Source organism: Halichondria panicea, chromosome 13 (assembly GCF_963675165.1).
Source record: "Halichondria panicea chromosome 13, odHalPani1.1, whole genome shotgun sequence".
Classification (NCBI taxonomy): domain Eukaryota; kingdom Metazoa; phylum Porifera; class Demospongiae; order Suberitida; family Halichondriidae; genus Halichondria; species Halichondria panicea.
Window position 1 is genome coordinate 5,069,569 of NC_087389.1, and position 18,537 is coordinate 5,088,105.

The 18,537-nt window shown below is 44.0% G+C and overlaps 3 protein-coding genes across 3 annotated transcripts; 1 reads left to right on the plus strand and 2 right to left on the minus strand.

Moving 5' to 3' along the window:
- Positions 1 to 82: 82 nt before the first annotated feature.
- Positions 83 to 7,229, minus strand: LOC135346894 (gamma-tubulin complex component 2-like). The gene is made up of 12 exons (XM_064544675.1): positions 7,086 to 7,229; positions 6,453 to 6,722; positions 5,869 to 6,145; positions 5,446 to 5,623; positions 4,892 to 5,164; positions 4,475 to 4,626; positions 3,988 to 4,115; positions 2,215 to 2,462; positions 1,621 to 2,000; positions 1,341 to 1,416; positions 568 to 923; positions 83 to 397 (listed from the first exon to the last, which is right to left on the minus strand). Exons 3-12 carry the CDS (start codon positions 6,078 to 6,080, stop codon positions 205 to 207), a joined length of 2,196 nt encoding a protein of 731 aa, XP_064400745.1. The 5' UTR covers positions 6,081 to 6,145; positions 6,453 to 6,722; positions 7,086 to 7,229; the 3' UTR covers positions 83 to 204.
- On the plus strand, positions 7,217 to 12,012 carry LOC135346888 (NACHT, LRR and PYD domains-containing protein 3-like). The gene is made up of 8 exons (XM_064544666.1): positions 7,217 to 7,477; positions 7,833 to 10,437; positions 10,495 to 10,569; positions 10,620 to 10,685; positions 10,742 to 10,991; positions 11,047 to 11,145; positions 11,302 to 11,654; positions 11,868 to 12,012. Exons 2-8 carry the CDS (start codon positions 7,906 to 7,908, stop codon positions 11,916 to 11,918), a joined length of 3,426 nt encoding a protein of 1,141 aa, XP_064400736.1. The 5' UTR covers positions 7,217 to 7,477; positions 7,833 to 7,905; the 3' UTR covers positions 11,919 to 12,012.
- Positions 12,013 to 12,033: 21 nt separating this feature from the next.
- LOC135346893 (gamma-tubulin complex component 2-like) lies at positions 12,034 to 18,457 on the minus strand. Its single transcript, XM_064544674.1, has 12 exons — positions 18,137 to 18,457; positions 17,700 to 17,979; positions 17,261 to 17,537; positions 16,725 to 16,902; positions 16,133 to 16,405; positions 15,750 to 15,901; positions 15,253 to 15,380; positions 14,336 to 14,583; positions 13,742 to 14,121; positions 13,472 to 13,547; positions 12,702 to 13,057; positions 12,034 to 12,326 (listed from the first exon to the last, which is right to left on the minus strand). Exons 1-12 carry the CDS (start codon positions 18,272 to 18,274, stop codon positions 12,134 to 12,136), a joined length of 2,679 nt encoding a protein of 892 aa, XP_064400744.1. The 5' UTR covers positions 18,275 to 18,457; the 3' UTR covers positions 12,034 to 12,133.
- Between the last annotated feature and the right edge of the window lie 80 nt (positions 18,458 to 18,537).

An 18,537-nucleotide genomic window follows, 5' to 3' on the forward strand; every position in this document is an offset into this window, starting at 1 on the left:
ATAATTATAGATGTTTGTATTTTTGACAAAGAATTTTATGAAATGGACAATAAACACGCATAATATAGCATGACATAATATAACAAAGAATTTTATGAAATGGACAATAAACACGCATAATATAGCATGACATAATTATATTATGTACGTGGTAGGCATAATTATACAGTTAAATGTTAATGGGAGTGTTCAGTGTTCAGCTAACTAGGTGATGTCACGTGATGTCATGCGGCCTTGATAGAAGCCATTGAAGTCCAGGCGTGACACCATACCCCCCACAGTTTGACCTCTGAACTCGTAAAGCTTATCCAACAGTCCCACCAGGTCTCGTGTGAAGGCATCGTCCAGACGTGATATCTTGACCTCAAAGGAACCCATCGGCAGATTCTCTAGCTCACTGTGATGTGTGTGGGCGGAGAATAATATAGATACAAATACGTGGGTATAATAAACACACATAAAACATTCCCTCATAACAAGCTCTGTCAGCAGGGTACAGTAAACACATGAAATTTACAAGCTACGTACATGTAGCCCAACATTATAGAGACAAATAGAATTATGTACCTTGATAATAACCGACTGCCTAGTTTGTGTGGGTCTGCCCCGCCCTCCAACACCTCCCCACTCAGTAGCCTAGCAACACCCAAGAGAGACTTTGTTCTTCTCTTTGTTATCTCCAATTGAGTGAGACTCATTTTCCCCTTGTGCTGCTCTTGTGTCATGTCAGCCTCTCGGAGGTAGTCAGTGAAATGCTCACACACAACCAGCAGTCGACTGATGATCTTTAGTACTTCCTTGTCACTGAGTAGACAGTCGCGTAGACTACGATCCAGGAAATCATTGTGTGCAGTGAGGACATCATCAATGATGTGTACAGAGCGGAGGTTCTTCTCTAGTAGGACCCAGTTAGGCTCTAGTACCTGTGTGTGTGGGAGGGGTGTGAGGGTGTGGGTGTGTGTGGGGGGTGGGGGTAGAAAAGTAAAATTGGACGATCTCAACTAGACACTCTATTATACATGTAGCTCAAGCCTTTTTATTATTAGTTTAGCTTAAAAACTATCAACGAGTCTACAAAATGCATGTTTTAAAAGTGAAATTGGACAATCCCAACTATAGTTAGAAAGTTACACAGGCCATGTTTCGGTAACTGTACTGTTACAATAGAAAAAGCAGACACTGTCAAGCAAAGCAAGCAACATATGTGAACACTCAGTCCACGAAGTGGTATGCCATTGATAGATGTGACAATACCATACTAACACGCACACCCACCCACCCACGCACGCACGCACACACACACACACACGCACACACACACAGAGGTGAGACTGACTTACCTCGAAGGTCATGTAGTACTGGAGGTTTTGTACAAAGTGGAGCATTCTCTGGAGCAGGGCGTACGATGAGGCATACCTGTAATGGTGTGGGTGGGGTAATTACATGTAGTATCTCCTGATGCTAGACCAGTGGAGACAATACATGAAGTATATCCAGATGGCTGGGCTAGGCGTTTGCTTTTGTTGAATTTACTAGATTCAACCGATCACAGAACTTATATATCTAAGCACACCATTGGAAAGGTCATTAGTTTGAGGAAAAACACAAAAATCAACTCACCATGGTCTGGCTAACAGAGGCTGTGCCTTGGCTTGCTTGTGTCTACTCCAGCTAGCTCCAAGTTGCCTCTCTACGTGCTTACAAGAGAAGAGATGGCGAAACAGCATCTGATACTTGAACAAACACTTGCGACTAATGACCAACGATAGTGGCCAACCAACACGGTAATCCAGGCTAAAAGCTTCCAACCCACTCAATCCTCGCGTGCTTGGGTCCGGTCGTAAGATAAGGGGCGGAGTTTCATCCCCCGTAGTCTCCACCCCCTCTGGTTGTATGGCCAGGATGTAGAGGAGCTGTGTGACAAGGTCAAAGGGCACCAAAAGTGGGAGGAGTTTATCCTTGTAGGGGTCGTTGTCAAGGAGACTGGTCCTCACGGCAAGCTGAGATAGAGAGAGAGAGAGCATAGACTACGTACACACACGTCACACAGTGAAGCTTGTCTATTGTGGCCACCCTATAAAGCGGTTCATTCTGAGCTCCCACTCGGGAATAAAGTTTAGTTAGGCTCTGTACACAATTGCAGTCAATTAAAGTATAGGAATTCTGCTTTTTGGTTTTATTTCAAGTGAGGTGATAAGGGTAGTAGCTATACACCTCCAGGAGTGACTCCAGTCTCTGTGGTAGTATGTCAGCCATTGGTTTGCTGAGTTCCCCCTCTGCCATATCCATGAAGTGCACTATAAGGTCCCCCTGATCCAACAAGAAGCAATGCTTCATGGAGTGGAGATGACCAAGGAGGTCGTGATCACGTATCATGAGTTGTAGCAGCTCTTGACTAGCGTAAGTGTAGGCAGTCTCTATCTGCTCCACATAGGTACGCTCCTGGATACTGTAGCGTATTGCTACAAAGGTGTGGAGTGCTAATATCAAAACACAATTTGTGACGAAATGGGTTGCTCAAACACCAAAAAGGCTGCAAACAAGATGGCCTTGGGTATACACATTATTATGGTTGATATTGGCATGGTTTGAGTGAGGTCCACTACTAGCAACTATATAGGGTTCTAATTCTACCTGACTTCTACATTGTATAACTAGTGTTCAAGCTGGCGCTGTGCTAATGCCTCTCGCCATGTTTTTGCTTTCGCTCAAAAGTATTAGAGTGTTATCTATAATGAATTTTATATTAAAGTTAGCTTATCTATATAAAGTCACTGAGAAGAAAAGACTTATTTATATGCATCTATTGTTGTTATTTATTGTATTATGTGGCTTACCAGGACCTCAAGAAAGAAGAAAATTGATTCTTCCAGGATCTGTAGTTCAGTGTATATAATATCTAAGAAGAAAAGACCTGTGTACATGCATATTGTTATCTATATTGTTATATGGTAGTGTTTTGTGGCTTACCAGGCCCTCAAGACAAAGATGATTCTGCCAGGAGAATCTGGATCTGGATATCACACATGGGGAATGAGCGCGCATGCGCATTACATCCACAGGAATAATTAAAGGGTGTGTCCAAAGAGATCAATTTCACAAATGGCTACTGCTAGCTAGCTGTTTTAACAGATATTTTCTGAGTATTGTAGCTAACAAAAAGTTAGCGCTTTAGTGCAAGGCTAACTCATATGTTGAATAGAAAGTTTGTGCGGACAGATGATGCTATGAAAGATTCTGAAGAGACTGCAACAGCCTTCAATGTGAGTCAAACTAGCCATAACTCGAGAAAGAAGCTTTAGTTTGCTAATCCACGAATCAAAATCCAAGAGAACGTGGCTAGAAGCCTATAGAAGCTGTTAGTTTTCGTCGCATTGCAACCGTTGAGCAGTTATAGCTGGAATACACACACACACACACACACAGACAGACAGACAGACAGACAGACAGACAGACAGACAGACACACACACAGTCAGCTTTACCGTATCCCTCGTGCGGCTACGCCTCGAGGCATAATTATACTGCACGTATCTCACTCTTAGTTCCAGGACAGGCCCACACTCCCACACACACCCACCCACACACACACACACACACCTCTTACCCTTAGCTCCAGGACAAGCCACCTCCAGCCCCCACACACCCACACACACCTCTCACCCTTAGCTCAATGCAGGACAGGCCACCTCCAGCCCCCCACACACACACCCACACACACACACACACGTCTCTCACCCTTAGCTCCAGGACAGGCCACCTCCAGCCCCCACACACCCACACACACCTCTCACCCTTAGCTCCAGGACAGGCCACCTCCAGCCCCCCACACACACACCTACACACACACACCCACACACACCTCTCACCCTTAGCTCCAGGACAGGCCACCTCCAGCCCCCACACACCCACACACACCTCTCACCCTTAGCTCCAGGACAGGCCACCTCCAGCCCCCCCCACACACACCCACCCACACACCTCTCACCTTTAGCTCCAGGACAGGCCACCTCCAGCCCACACTCACGCACCACATTGAGGTACTTGCCAGTCTGGAGAATACGCTCAGCCAAGTGCTCCAGAAATGATGGAATATTATCCTGTGCCACTGTGTATCTGAGGGAATGAAAGGATATAGAAAGGGAGGACTATATACGTGATGATACTATTATAAAAACGGGTAACGAATTTGTAACTGAGTATATGCTAAGCAAGCTAGCACCTTTTTTATCTGTATCAGACTCCTAAACTTTCCATTCAACCTTAAAACTCATACACGTTCTACTTTAGAGGGTCCACCCATTGCCTCATTTTCAGGCTCGGAGTTGAAGTCAAATTTTGTTGTCGAGCAGAAGGAAATTGGGGAATATCCACACGTTGACAAATAATTATTGTGCTAATAAATTCGCCAAAATTAGTACCTATGAAAATCTGAAAACGCTACCCGTCTTTAATAGCAACCTTGAGGTAATTACCTTCTCTCCCAGTAGGCATCATTGTACTCATCATGTAGTCTGTCTTTCTTGAAGGACTTGTGTTGTGTTATCATGAACTCTGAGTAGGGGTCATTGACCACCCCCTGATACACCCACTCCTCCAGCATGACCAGGTACGACAGACTAGCCGCCTATAAGGGGGCGTGACAGTGGGTGGGGCTTGGTAACAACATAATACAGTCATTAACATAACAGTCATTAACATAATTATGTCTAGCGAAATATTATAATCCAACCCAGCAAATAGTCTAAATTGACCTACATGTACGCGTATTATAGAAAACATAAGGAGTGCATATACAGTGGTAGGCTGTAAGGTAAATTTGCATTTCAAGCCAAGTGAAAATGTTGTACCACTTTAAGATAAGACCAACAGAAGTGAGTGAGCTATCTTACTTGAGTGACATGGAGACATATCTCCTGACTCCTCTGGTCTCCAATATAGCCGACGGTGAGGTTATGCAATGTGGTGAGGGTTTTCCCCCCTCTACACCGCCCACTAGTCACAGCTACACACACTCTAGCCAGTATATCCAGTGTCTTCATACACGGCTGTAGATAGTACCACAGCTTCTGTAGTGTGAGCTGGTTGCTGGATTGCTGAGACTCTAACTGAGCTATTACTACCAAATACTCTTTGAGGAGCCCACGAACTGCCGAGGATAGGCCCTGTGTGTGTGTGGGGGGGGGTGTTTGTTTGGTGTGTATGTGTGTGTCTGTGAGGGGGTGGGGGTGGTGTGTGTGTGTGTGGGGTGTGGTGGGGGGGTGTATGGGTGTGTGTGTGTGTGTGTTGTGTGGGTAGGGTATAATATTAGGACTTATTCACTAGAAAATAAGTAAAAATAATTATGTACATGTACTTGCCTAGGTTGGAACTACATGTAATAGTAATAATACGTAGTCTAAATTAATAATAAGCGATGACTATTTGAAGGTACACAACTGCTCACCTGGTTGACCATACCGTGGATGAACTTTGACCTCTCCTCAATGAAGCGTCCCACTATAGAGTAGTGTGATGCTAGTGGGAGGGTGCGGCTAACCAGAGTGTGGAGGGAGGGGTCCAGTGCTGGGTCTACACTGAAGGCACGGTATGTACCTCCTGTGAGAGGCTCAGGGTGGATATACCTGAACCATGGGAGGAGAGTAACATTGAATGATGGATTGTGAGAGGCCATGGATATTTGATCGATACATGCCAGAGAGAGAGAGAGAGAGAGAGAGAGAGAGAGGGAGGGAGGGAAAGAGAGAAAGCTAGTTTACATATACAACTTGCAATACTGAAAGACTATATATATGACTGTTCAAAAAGCTGGATTATGGAATAGATATGTGCATGTGTGTGTGTGTGGGTGTGGGTGTGTGTGCCTGACCTTCCATCCATTCCCACTAGAACACTCAGCAGGTCGTCCAGTATAGCATGTTGCTGCATCGCTACCGGCAACAAGCCAAGTGCCACACTCCCTTTTGGAGTAATCATGGCGACAAAGTCTTGTGTGAGGAATGGCCGCTCGTGTGTCCACGATGGTAGAGGAGGATAGTGTGAGGGTGGTGAGGGGACTTTTGGTTTCCCCCTCTCCGTCATGGTAGAGGCAACTGTTTCTAGTCTACCTCGCAATTCATCCAGTTCTTTCTCTGTGAGTACAGCACCTGTGAGTGGGTGGAGGGTGTGTAATACATGTACCCACTGTCCCAGTGTAATCAATGGCTAATCAGACACTCTTTCAGTCACCATAACTAATTTATATGAATCCTTAATGAAAGCTCATGCAAATGGTCGATTTTGTCATACCATAGATTTTAATAGCCCATGGTCCAAAAACGACAAATTAAGACCTGGACAAAATTTTGGATTTAAACAAAGGTTTTGTAAGGTCTCTTTCTTATTTAATAATCTTAGTTATGGCCGCTGAATAATGTTCAACTACGTAGTAGGTATACTTATTAATTAACTGACCTTTCTTTGGCAGATCGACCTCCGCCCCCTCCACTAAGTCCAACACCTTCACATCGTCACTACCCACCTCTCGTCACTGGTCACCCTTAGCAATGGAAGGGGGGCGTATCTCTTGTAGGAAGCCACACAACTCCCCATCATCGGCTACCTTGGAGAGTAGGTACACTAGCAGGTTGAGGTCTTGCGTCTGTTTAATCTTGAGCTCCCCATATTAGAGAGAAATTGTTCCCCTTGACCTGCTAGTTGACGCTTGGATGCATATACACTCTCCTACAGAAACATGGTTGCGTTGCACACTGAGACAGCATAGTACTGAGTGATGTATTACCGTGTAGCGGGTATACATTTTTGCGGTTTTCGCTGATAAAGCATGTACCGCAAACATTATACCCTAGTATCGCATGCATGCATGCTGCAAAAAGGCTGCTATTCTACGCGAAAATGAATACTGTAATATTGATGTAATTACAGCGCCACTCTAATTATACAAAGTTTGAAATTTTCGGCCATAATTATAGCACCATAATGATATACATTCATTTGTTTTATGTACATAGTCTCGTAAATATAATTACATCAATTTATAGGGTATAACTGTTGCCTGCCTTATTAATCAAGATCATCGGTAGATACCTGTAGGCTGTAGCTGTGCAGTGATGTAGATGTAGGGAGTCCTGTTCTTAAGGAGTAGAAGAGTTGACATTGGCTCTGTCCTGGAGCTCTGAGCAGCGCCACCATGTACCACCATGTACCAACTATTAAAGTGACCAGGTGTTGTGCACTTCAAACTTGTAATAAAGTAAAGGGAAAAATCGTCAGCAGAACAAACACATTACTGTTTCTCCAAAACGTAATTTGTGTTATTGAACATCATAATTAACGGTTCATATCCTTTTGAACACACAAGCAGCATAAGCAGCCCCACCTATCTCTTTTGGGGAATTCCCTCATAAACACAACATGAGCTACGCCCCTCTTTGTTGAACAAGCCAAACAAGATCTTGAACATTACAAGCCACTCTGAGGTAAGTACAGTAACTAAAATTAGACATCATAAATCATAGAAAGAGTGAAAAAGTGTCCATTAATTGCTAGTATATTATATAATTATACCTGTTACTATTAATTTTAAGTAAAAGGAAGTTCCTCTACATTAGGTTGTTGTTTTAGGTTGTGCTGCTTTTCTCATTACCGTAAGCGTTCTAATTATAGAACCAGCCTCAGTGAGGACGCCTTCCTTTATAACGCCCATATACTACCATATAAAATCTTTTTTTTTTGTTCTAATTATTTTTTACTGCATGGTTCTATAATTAGAACGATTACGGTAGCTATAAAACGATTTAGAACTCAAAATTTAATCATCTCATGTCACTTCAGATTTCTCTCTTGAAGTTAGTGAAAAATAAAACCAAAAATCTTTGCGGAATTGTAAGGTCAAAAAAAATAAAGAATGGATAAATTCGTTGCTAGCATTCGCCGTAAGTACAGAGAGAGATCCTTAAATCGTGAAGAGCAATGGCCACCAGTTTCTGGAGAGAGGCTCATCAACTTGCAGTTAGTGGAGGCTGAAAAGAAAGAAGGATTTAGAGCCGGCTTGCCACAACATGGTGCACTTGATAAGGTCATTGAAAAGCGTACTCCAATTCTCCATGGCAATCTGTTCAAAGTCGAAGAAGGCAAGAAACCAGTCACGAAGCTCATTGTTGAAGGCAATGCTGGGATTGGTAAAACCACACTGTGTACTATGCTTGCTGAAGGGTGGGCAGAGGGCAAGATCCTGACACAATTCAACTGTGTTCTGCTGCTTCCACTAAGAGAACATGAAGTATCCTCTGCCACAAGTCTCGCTGAACTGTTCAAACTTCTCCACTCCAGTGAGAGGATCCGCACATCTGTTATAGAAGAGTTGGAGGATAGAGAGGGAGAAGGTGTCCTCATCTTAGCTGATGGCTGGGATGAGCTTAGTGTAGAAAATCGTTCCAAAGTGTCCTTTCTTTACAAACTTTTCTTTCATGGTATTCTTCCATTTGCTTCTGTTCTCCTCACCTCACGACCTTCTGCTTCAGCTCCTCTTCACGATCTTCCTTCTGTGGACCGTTTGGTTGAGGTTGTTGGCTTCAATGAAGAGAATATCAAGCAGTACATAGAATCAGAGTTTGAGCAATTCCCAGAGAAAGCTTCTTCTCTTATCGAGCAGCTTGAGAACAACCCAGCCATTCAGAGTGTGTGTTCTGTGCCCCTCAATTGCGCCATTGTTTGTAACTTGTGGCACACTTTAGACCAAGAGCTTCCTCGTACACTAACTGAGCTGTACACTCATATTGTGCTTAACACTATCCTTCGTAATGTCAAAAAGAAATTCCCTGATTGTCCAATTAGCCTCAATAGATTTGATGAGATTCCGAATGATCTACAAGACACATTTTGGTTGACATGTGAGTTTGCCTACGAGTGCTTATTATTAGATCAGCTGGTTTTCTCAGAAGCTGAATTGTCCTCTCGCTTACCCGAAGTTGGTGACAAGTTGCAGTGCTTTGGTCTGTTGCAGTCTGCACGATCGCTTCTACCTGTTGGTCATGGCCTGTCTTTTCACTTTGCTCACCTGACCATCCAGGAGTTCTTGGCTGCCCTCCATCTTGCTACTCTACCCAATGAGGAGAAACTGAAGGTTGTTGAGTCTCATGCTAAAAGTGGCCGGTTTGACATGGTGTGGAGGTTTATGTTTGGTCTTGCTAGTAAACACAATGGTAGTCGTAGTGTTAAGGTGATCAGTTTGGATGATGGTTTCATGGATCAATGTTTGATGGCTATACAGCTTAAAAAGTTAGCTTTATGTCATGCTGCTTTCGAAGCTTCAGACCCTAGATTCTCAACAAAAATTTGGAAAATGTACGGAAAAAATCTATTAGACGGTAATTTCAGCACTCCTTTTGACTGTGTAGCTTGTTTCTATGTTCTTCGTCATGCTGCAAAATGTGATGATATGGTTATCAGAATATTTTATTGTGCATTCGATGATAAACTGTTGAAAGAACTAACTGACATACTTTCCAGTGCGAATGGTAAACTGCAAGTACAACGCTTATCTCTTGTACAGACTAAGTTTAAGTTGTCTGACAAAGGTGTTGCTGATCTATTCAAGAGAGCCTCAGCTTCCTTTACAACCTTACATGACCTCTCTTTATGTAACAACAACTTCACTGACATCATGTCGTCATTCATGCACACATCTTGTACCAGCCTCACAGGACTGGACTTATCCGAAAATCCTCTTGGAGTGTCTGGCATACAGTCATTAGAGACAGCTGTACAGTCTGGTGCTCTTATCAATCTGAGGAGACTGGGTCTATATAACACCTTAACTGACGATGCTGATGTCAATGGAGCTCTACTGACCACCCTCTTACAGTCCATTTCCCTCCACTGTGCTAGACTGGTTGACTTTTACCTCTCTGCTAATAATCTTGGTTTACCTGGATTAGGTTCAGTTGTGGAAAACATTCCATTAGGATTAAATATGATAGATTTATCAACTAACCATATCACCACTTCATTTCACTCGGAGTCTCAGTTCACAGTCATCTGTGAGATGTTGATTGTCCATCCAAATACTTTAACAAGAATATACATGAGGGGCTCCAATCTCAGTGGAACTGCTGGAACTCTCTTACTGGCAAAATTTCTTCAGGCGTTTAAATCACTGGAAACACTTAACTGCTCTGACTGTTTTCTCACCTCTGCCGACATCATAATGCTTATCCACCATCTCAAGTCCGCTAATGTAATATGTAAGAATTTAAATACGTTGGTTCTCAGCAACAACTCCATTGATAATGAGGGAGTGATAGCTCTAACTGAGTGTCTATTAGAGCTGTTCCCTAGTCTAGAGGACTTCTTTTTAAGTCCCAAAGTTGATGGCGTTGTTCTCTGTGGCAATCCTGTGAGTAAAGAGCTGATACTCATGTGCAACGAACACTTGAAGGTACTTACTCTTCACTTCATATACACTATATATTCATGAATATGTTACAATACACAGACCATACGGGAATCAAGGAATTCTGCAATGCTGAATGAGTGGGAGAGAACATGTTTACCTCCACAAAATGAAGAGGTAAGTAAATTCTTGATTCCTGCTTAAAAATTATACTCATCATTTCCTAGATGAATCATACTTTCCTTTCTCTTTGGGATACGCTACTGTCAGAGATGGTTGACGAGGCTCAAGTAGTGAGTGTGCATTTGTCATCATTATTTGTATCTTATTATTGCAATCTTATCAATAGATATCTTCAGCTGTTTCCAACGGCATCATTTCATGGTCAACTGCTAACAAACCAGCGGAATACAACCAAATAGTTTGTGAGGTTGTGCATACAGTGGACACTCCTAGTGACATCACTGATCCAGACACTCTCATCAATGAACAGAACTTCTCTCCAGCATCACCAGTAGAGCACCACCCCACAGCTAGTGACGAGGCTACTTGTACTACAGCTGTGCAGTCTAAACACAGAACAGACCGACATACAACAGGTGATCTTTACATATATATAATTATATCTAAATATCATAATTTTTATTAACACAGCCTCCACTGTACTGACTGATGCCGTACCATCTGATGTCACTGAAGAAGGAGATACCTCACAAAATGTCCTCATTTCATATCCACATACCATTCACTCAGGTATGTGTGTGGATCAGCTATGTGATTACAGTAAACAATACAAATGTATATACTGTATGACAGCAGCTAGATTGTCATGTCTATATAATTATGTCAAAATGTTTCGTTTATTGTCGAAATTTCCACCCCATTAGTCACACCCCTTTATTCTCCCAGGTGCTGGTGGACCGAGGACTGTGACCATTGAGGAATTGAAGGAGCGTACAAAAGTGACCGACTCTCATCTTGACGCTGAAATTGAAGACACTGACATGATCATTCTGGCAGATCACTTTGACAATATTGAAACATATTCCACTTTTTTTGAACTAACAGATTCCAAAAAGCAAGATGTTATTGATGAGAAGATGAGGTACAACACCCAAGCAGCCATGTCCCTGGCCATGAAGCTGTGGAAGAGACGCAACCCTGCAGCTGCTACCTACAGAGCTCTGGTGGAGATTGTGCTGAGTCTGAGAAAGGTCGATGTGGCTACTAAAGTCTGTGAATTCCTGGCTCGTAAATTAAATGTGAGTGTATCAATTAAGCTTGATAACTCCCTTTATACGTTTATAGCAATGTCTGCATGTGTGAATTGAACCTCCCTCCACCGAATTGTATAGGCCTCTATAATTAGATCGTGCACTCACTATAGCTTCAAACTGTGTTACTAATATTAAATAGATCAATGTTTCATTTAAAGGACATTGAATTAATGTGTACATGCATTATTTCCCGTACAGCACATTCACTCTAACCACGTGCACAAGACGGATATGCATGGCTGCATGTAATAAAGTGAACATGATAAATATAATTATAACACGGACACTGAGAATAATCATGAATTGTTTATTATCAGACTTGCACTAGCTATGTATATAATAGATGTTTGTATTTTTGACAAAAAAATGGACAATAAACACGCATATAATTATATAGCATGACATAATTATATTATGTGGTAGGCATAATTATACAATTAAATATTAATGGGAGTGTTCAGTGTTCAGGTGATGTCGCGTGATGTCATGCGGCCTTGATAGAAGCCATTGAAGTCCAGGCGTGACACCATACCCCCCACAGTTTGACCTCTGAACTCGTACAGCTTATCCAACAGTCCCACCAGGTCTCGTGTGAAGGCATCGTCCAGGCGTGATATGTTAACCTCAAATGAACCCATCGGCAGATCCTCTAGCTCACTGTGTGTGTGTGTGGGCGAGGGTAATACGAACAGTAGAGATACAAATACATGTACGTGGGTACAGTAAACACAAAATTTAATACATTCCCTCAAAACAAGCTACGCAGCAACAAAGTCCCGACAATAATATATCGTCCAGAGACAAAATAATAACTTAGTTAACTTAAGCTAGCTAGTATATAATTATACCGTATACTGGGTTATTTTCGTATGGTGGACATTTTCGTTCATTTGTATTGAAGAGCATATCATACTAATTTTAAATTCAACATCAATTATTCTGAGCTGTTTGAAAATATTTAAATGGGTTTTTTGTCCGAAAATTTGCACCAATTTGCACCACCAAAGATTACCCGCTATACGGTATATGTACCTTGATAATAATCGACTTCGTAGTTTGTGTGGATCTGCCCCGCCCTCCAACACCTCCCCACTCGGTAGCCTAGCAACACCAGAGAGAGACTTTGTTCTTCTCTTTGTTATCTCCAATTGAGTGAGACTCATTTTCCCCTTGTGCTGCTCTTGTGTCATGTCAGCCTCTCGGAGGTAGTCAGTGAAATGCTCACACACAACCAGCAGTCGACTGATGATCTTTAGTACTTCCTTGTCACTGAGTAGACAGTCGCGTAGACTACGATCCAGGAAATCATTGTGTGCAGTGAGGACATCATCAATGGTGTGTACAGAGCGGAGGTTCTTCTCTAGTAGGACCCAGTTAGGCTCTAGTACCTGTGTGTGTGTGTGGGAGGGGTGTGAGGGTGTGGGTTGTTGGTGGGGAGTAGAAAAGTGAAATTGGACGATCTCAACTAGACACTCTATTATACATGTAGCTCAAGCCTTTTATTATTAGTTAAGCTCAAAAACTATCAACGAGTCTACAAAATGTATGTTTTAAAAGTGAAATTGGACAATCCCAACTATAGTTAGAAAGTTACACAGGCCATGTTTCGGTAACTGTACTGTTACAATAGAAAAAGCAGACACTGTCAAGCAAAGCAAGCAACATATGTGAACTCTCAGTCCACGAAGTGGTATGCCATTGATAGATGTGACAATTATACATGTACCATACTAACACGCACGCACACCCACCCACACACGCACGCACGCACGCACACACACACAGAGGTGAGACTGACTTACCTCGAAGGTCATGTAGTACTGGAGGTTTTGTACAAAGTGGAGCATTCTCTGGAGCAGGGCGTACGATGAGGCGTACCTGTAATGGAGGGGGTGGTAATTAGTACCTCCTGATGCTAGACCAGTGGAGACAATACATGTAAGCATCCAAATGGCTGGGCTAGACGTTTGCTTTTGTTGAAATTGCTAGATTCAACCGATCACAGAACTTATATATCTAAGCACACCATTGGAAAGGTCATTAGTTGAGGAAAAACACAAAAATCAACTCACCATGGTCTGGCTAACAGAGGCTGTGCCTTGGCTTGCTTGTGTCTACTCCAGCTAGCTCCAAGTTGCCTCTCTACGTGCTTACAAGAGAAGAGATGGCGAAACAGCATCTGATACTTGAACAAACACTTGCGACTAATGACCAACGATAGTGGCCAACCAACACGGTAATCGAGGCTAAAAGCTTCCAACCCACTCAATCCTCGCGTGCTTGGGTCCGGTCGTAAGATAAGGGGCGGAGTTTCATCCCCCGTAGTCTCCACCCCCTCTGGTTGTATGGCCAAGATGTAGAGGAGCTGTGTGACAAGGTCAAAGGGCACCAAAAGTGGGAGGAGTTTATCCTTGTAGGGGTCGTTGTCAAGGAGACTGGTCCTCACGGCAAGCTGAGATAGAGAGAGAGAGAGCATAAACTACGTACACACACGTCACACAGTGAAGCTTGTCTATTGTGGCCACCCTATAAAGCAGTTCATTCTGAGCTCCCACTCGGGAATAAAGTTTAGTTAGGCTCTGTACACAATTGCAGTCAATTAAAGTATAGGAATTCTGCTTTTTGGTTTTATTTCAAGTGAGGTGATAAGGGTAGTAGCTACACACCTCCAGGAGTGACTCCAGTCTCTGTGGTAGTATGTCAGCCATTGGTTTGCTGAGTTCCCCCTCTGCCATATCCATGAAGTGCACTATAAGGTCCCCCTGATCCAACAAGAAGCAATGCTTCATGGAGTGGAGATGACCAAGGAGGTCGTGATCACGTATCATGAGTTGTAGCAGCTCTTGACTAGCGTAAGTGTAGGCAGTCTCTATCTGCTCCACATAGGTACGCTCCTGGACACTGTAGCGTATTGCTACAAAGGTGTGGAGTGCTAATATCAAAACACAATTTGTGACGAAAGACAAACACCAAAAAGGCTGCAAACAAGATGGCCCTGGGTATACACATTATTATGGTTGATATTGGCATGGTTTGAGTGAGGTCCACTACTAGCAACTATATGTATATAGGGTTCTAATTCTACCTGACTTCTACATTGTATAATTATACTGCACGTCTCTCACCCTTAGTTCCAGGACAGGCCCACACTCCCACACACACCCACCCACACACACACACACACACACCTCTCACCCTTAGCTCCAGGACAGGCCACCTCCAGCCCCCCCACACACACACCCACCCACACATCTCTCACCTTTAGCTCCAGGACAGGCCACCTCCAGCCCCCCCCACACACACACCCACCCACACACCTCTCACCCTTAGCTCCAGGACATGCCACCTCCAGCCCCCCCCACACACACACCCACCCACACACCTCTCACCCTTAGCTCCAGGACAGGCCACCTCCAGCCCCCCCACACACACACCCACCCACACATCTCTCACCTTTAGCTCCAGGACATGCCACCTCCAGCCCCCCCCACACACACACCCACCCACACACCTCTCACCCTTAGCTCCAGGACATGCCACCTCCAGCCCCCCCCACACACACACCCACCCACACACCTCTCACCTTTAGCTCCAGGACAGGCCACCTCCAGCCCACACTCACGCACCACATTGAGGTACTTGCCAGTCTGGAGAATACGCTCAGCCAAGTGCTCCAGAAATGATGGAATATTATCCTGTGCCACTGTGTATCTGAGGGAATGAAAGGATATAGAAAGGGAGACATTGTGGGACTATATACGTGATGATACTATAATAAAAACGGGTAACGAATTTGTAACTGAGTATATGCTAAGCAAGCTAGCACCTTTTTTATCTGTATCAGACTCCCAAACTTTCCATTCAACCTTAAAACTCATACACGTTCTACTTTGGAGGGTCCACCCATTGCCTCATTTTCAGGCTCGGAGTTGAAGTCAAATTTTGTTGTCGAGCAGAAGGAAATTGGGGAATATCCACACGTTGACAAATAATTATTGTGCTAATAAATTCGCCAAAATTAGTATCCTATGAAAGTCTGAAAACGCTACACGTCTTTAATAGCAACCTTGAGGTAATTACCTTCTCTCCCAGTAGGCATCATTGTACTCATCATGGAGTCTGTCTTTCTTGAAGGACTCGTGTTGTGTTATCATGAACTCTGAGTAGGGGTCATTGACCACCCCCTGATACACCCACTCCTCCAGCATGACCAGGTACGACAGACTAGCCGCCTACAAGGGGGTGTGGCTTGGTAACAACATAATACAGTCATAAACATAATTATGTCTAGCGAAATATTCCAGCAAATAGTATAATTGACCTACATGTACGCGTATTATAGAACATATAGAAAACATAAGGAGTGCATATACAGTGGTAGGTTGTAAGGTAATTTGCATTTCAAGCCAAGTGAAAATGTTGTACCACTTTAAGATAAGACCAACAGAAGTGAGCTATCTTACTTGAGTGACATGGAGACATATCTCCTGACTCCTCTGGTCTCCAATATAGCCGACAGTGAGGTTATGCAATGTGGTGAGGGTTTTCCCCCCTCTACACCGCCCACTGATCACAGCTACACACACTCTAGCCAGTATATCCAGTGTCTTCATACACGGCTGTAGATAGTACCACAGCTTCTGTAGTGTGAGCTGGTTGCTGGATTGCTGAGACTCTAACTGAGCTATTACTACCAAATACTCTTTGAGGAGCCCACGAACTGCCGAGGATAGGCCCTGTGTGTGTGTGTGTGTGTGGGGGGGGGTGTTTGTGTGGTTTGTGTGGTGTGTATGTGTGTGTGTGTGTGTGTGTGAGGTGGTGTGTGTGTGTGGGGGTGTGTGTGTGGGTGTGTGTGGGGGTGTGTATGTGTGTGTGTGTGTGTGTGGGGGGGGGGGTGTGTGTGTGTGTGTTGTGTGGGTAGGGTATAATATTAGGACTTATTCACTAGAAAATAAGTAAAATAATTATGTACATGTACTTACCTAGGTTGAAGAATAATAATAGTACGTAGTCTAAGTTTAGACGATGACTATTAGGAGGTACACAACTACTCACCTGGTTGACCATACCGTGGATGAACTTTGACCCCTCCTCAATGAAGCGTCCCACTATAGAGTAGTGTGATGCTAGTGGGAGGGTGCGGCTAACCAGAGTGTGGAGGGAGGGGTCCAGTGCTGGGTCTACACTGAAGGCACGGTATGTACCTCCTGTGAGGGGCTCAGGGTGGATATACCTGAACCATGGGAGGAGAGTAACATTGAATGATGGATTGTGTGTGAGAGAGAGAGAGAGAGAGAGAGAGAGAGAGAGAGAGAGAGAGAGAGAGAGAGAGAGAGAGAGAGAGAGAGAGAGAGAGAGAGAGAGAGAGAGAGAGAGAGAGAGAGAGAGAGACAGAGACAGAGACAGAGACAGAGAGAGAGAGAGACAGAGAGACAGGGAGGGAGGGAGGGAGGGAGGGAGGGAGGGAGAGAGAGAGAGCTAGTTTACATGTACAACTTGCAATACTGAAAGACTATGACTGTTCAAAAAGCTGGATTATGGAATAATTATGTGCATGTGTGTGTGTGTGTGTGTGGGTGTGTGTGCCTGACCTTCCATCCATTCCCACTAGAACACTCAGTAGGTCGTCTAGTATAGCATGTTGCTGCATTGCTACCGGCAACGAGCCAAGTGCCACACCCCCTTTTGGAGTAACCATGGCGACAAAGTCTCGTGTGAGGAATGGCCGCTCGTGTGTCCACGATGGTAGAGGTGGATAGTGTGAGGGTGGTGAGGGGACTTTTGGTTTCCCCCTCTCCGTCATGGTAGAGGCAACTGTTTCTAGTCTACCACGCAATTCATCCAGTTCCTTCTCTGTGAGTACAGCACCTGTGAGTGGGTGGAGGGTGTGTAATACATGTACTGGCTAACTTATTGAAAGGTCTTCTCTTCTAAGCTTTCAGAAAATAAATCAGAAAATTATCATTTTGAGACAGTAAGCTGCTGCATAATGTTCATCTACGTAGTAGGTATACTTATTAATTAACTGACCTTTCTCTGGCAGATCGACCTCCGCCCCCTCTACTAAGTTCAACACCTTCACACCGTCACCACCCACCTCTCGTCGCTGGTCGCCCTTAGCAATGGGAGGGGGACGTGTCTCTCGTAGGAAGCCACACAACTCCCCATCATCGGCTACCTTGGAGAGTAAGTACACTAGCGGGTTGAGGTCTCGTGTCTGCTTAATCTTGAGCTCCTCATACTTAGAGAGAAATTGTTCTCCTTGACTTGAAAACTCTGCTAGTTTACGCTTGGATGCATATGAACTCTCCTACAGAAACATGGTTGCACACTGAGACACGGTGTATAGTAACTAGTATTGAATGATGTTACATTGCAGTGTGGCTTGCAAAGTCGCAGGCTACACGTACGTTTTCCAAGACTATGTCTATGTATAAATTTATATGGTGCTAAATAGGGCGATGTACCTGTAGCTGTGCAGTGATGTAGGGGGTCCTGTTCTTAAGGAGTAGCTCCACAGAAGAGTCAACATTGGCTCTGTCCTGAGCTTTGAGCAGCGCCACCAACTGAGAGACGAGGTGGTGCACTTCAAACTCGTGGTTCATCTTCTTAGTTTAAAAAAAATGTATTACGGTACAGATCGTCAATATTGAAATAAAGGGAAAAATCGTCAGCAGAACAAACACAATCATACTGTTTCTTAGCCTCGAATCCCACGCCGAGTATTTTAATCGGCGTGGATTCGAGGCTAACTGTTTCTCAAATGCAAGCGGTGTCATAAAATTTTGGGCCCCCCCCCCCGGGCCTAAAATGTTAAAAGTTTAGGCCCCCAGGGGGTCCAAACTGTAAACATTCTAGGCCCCCTCCT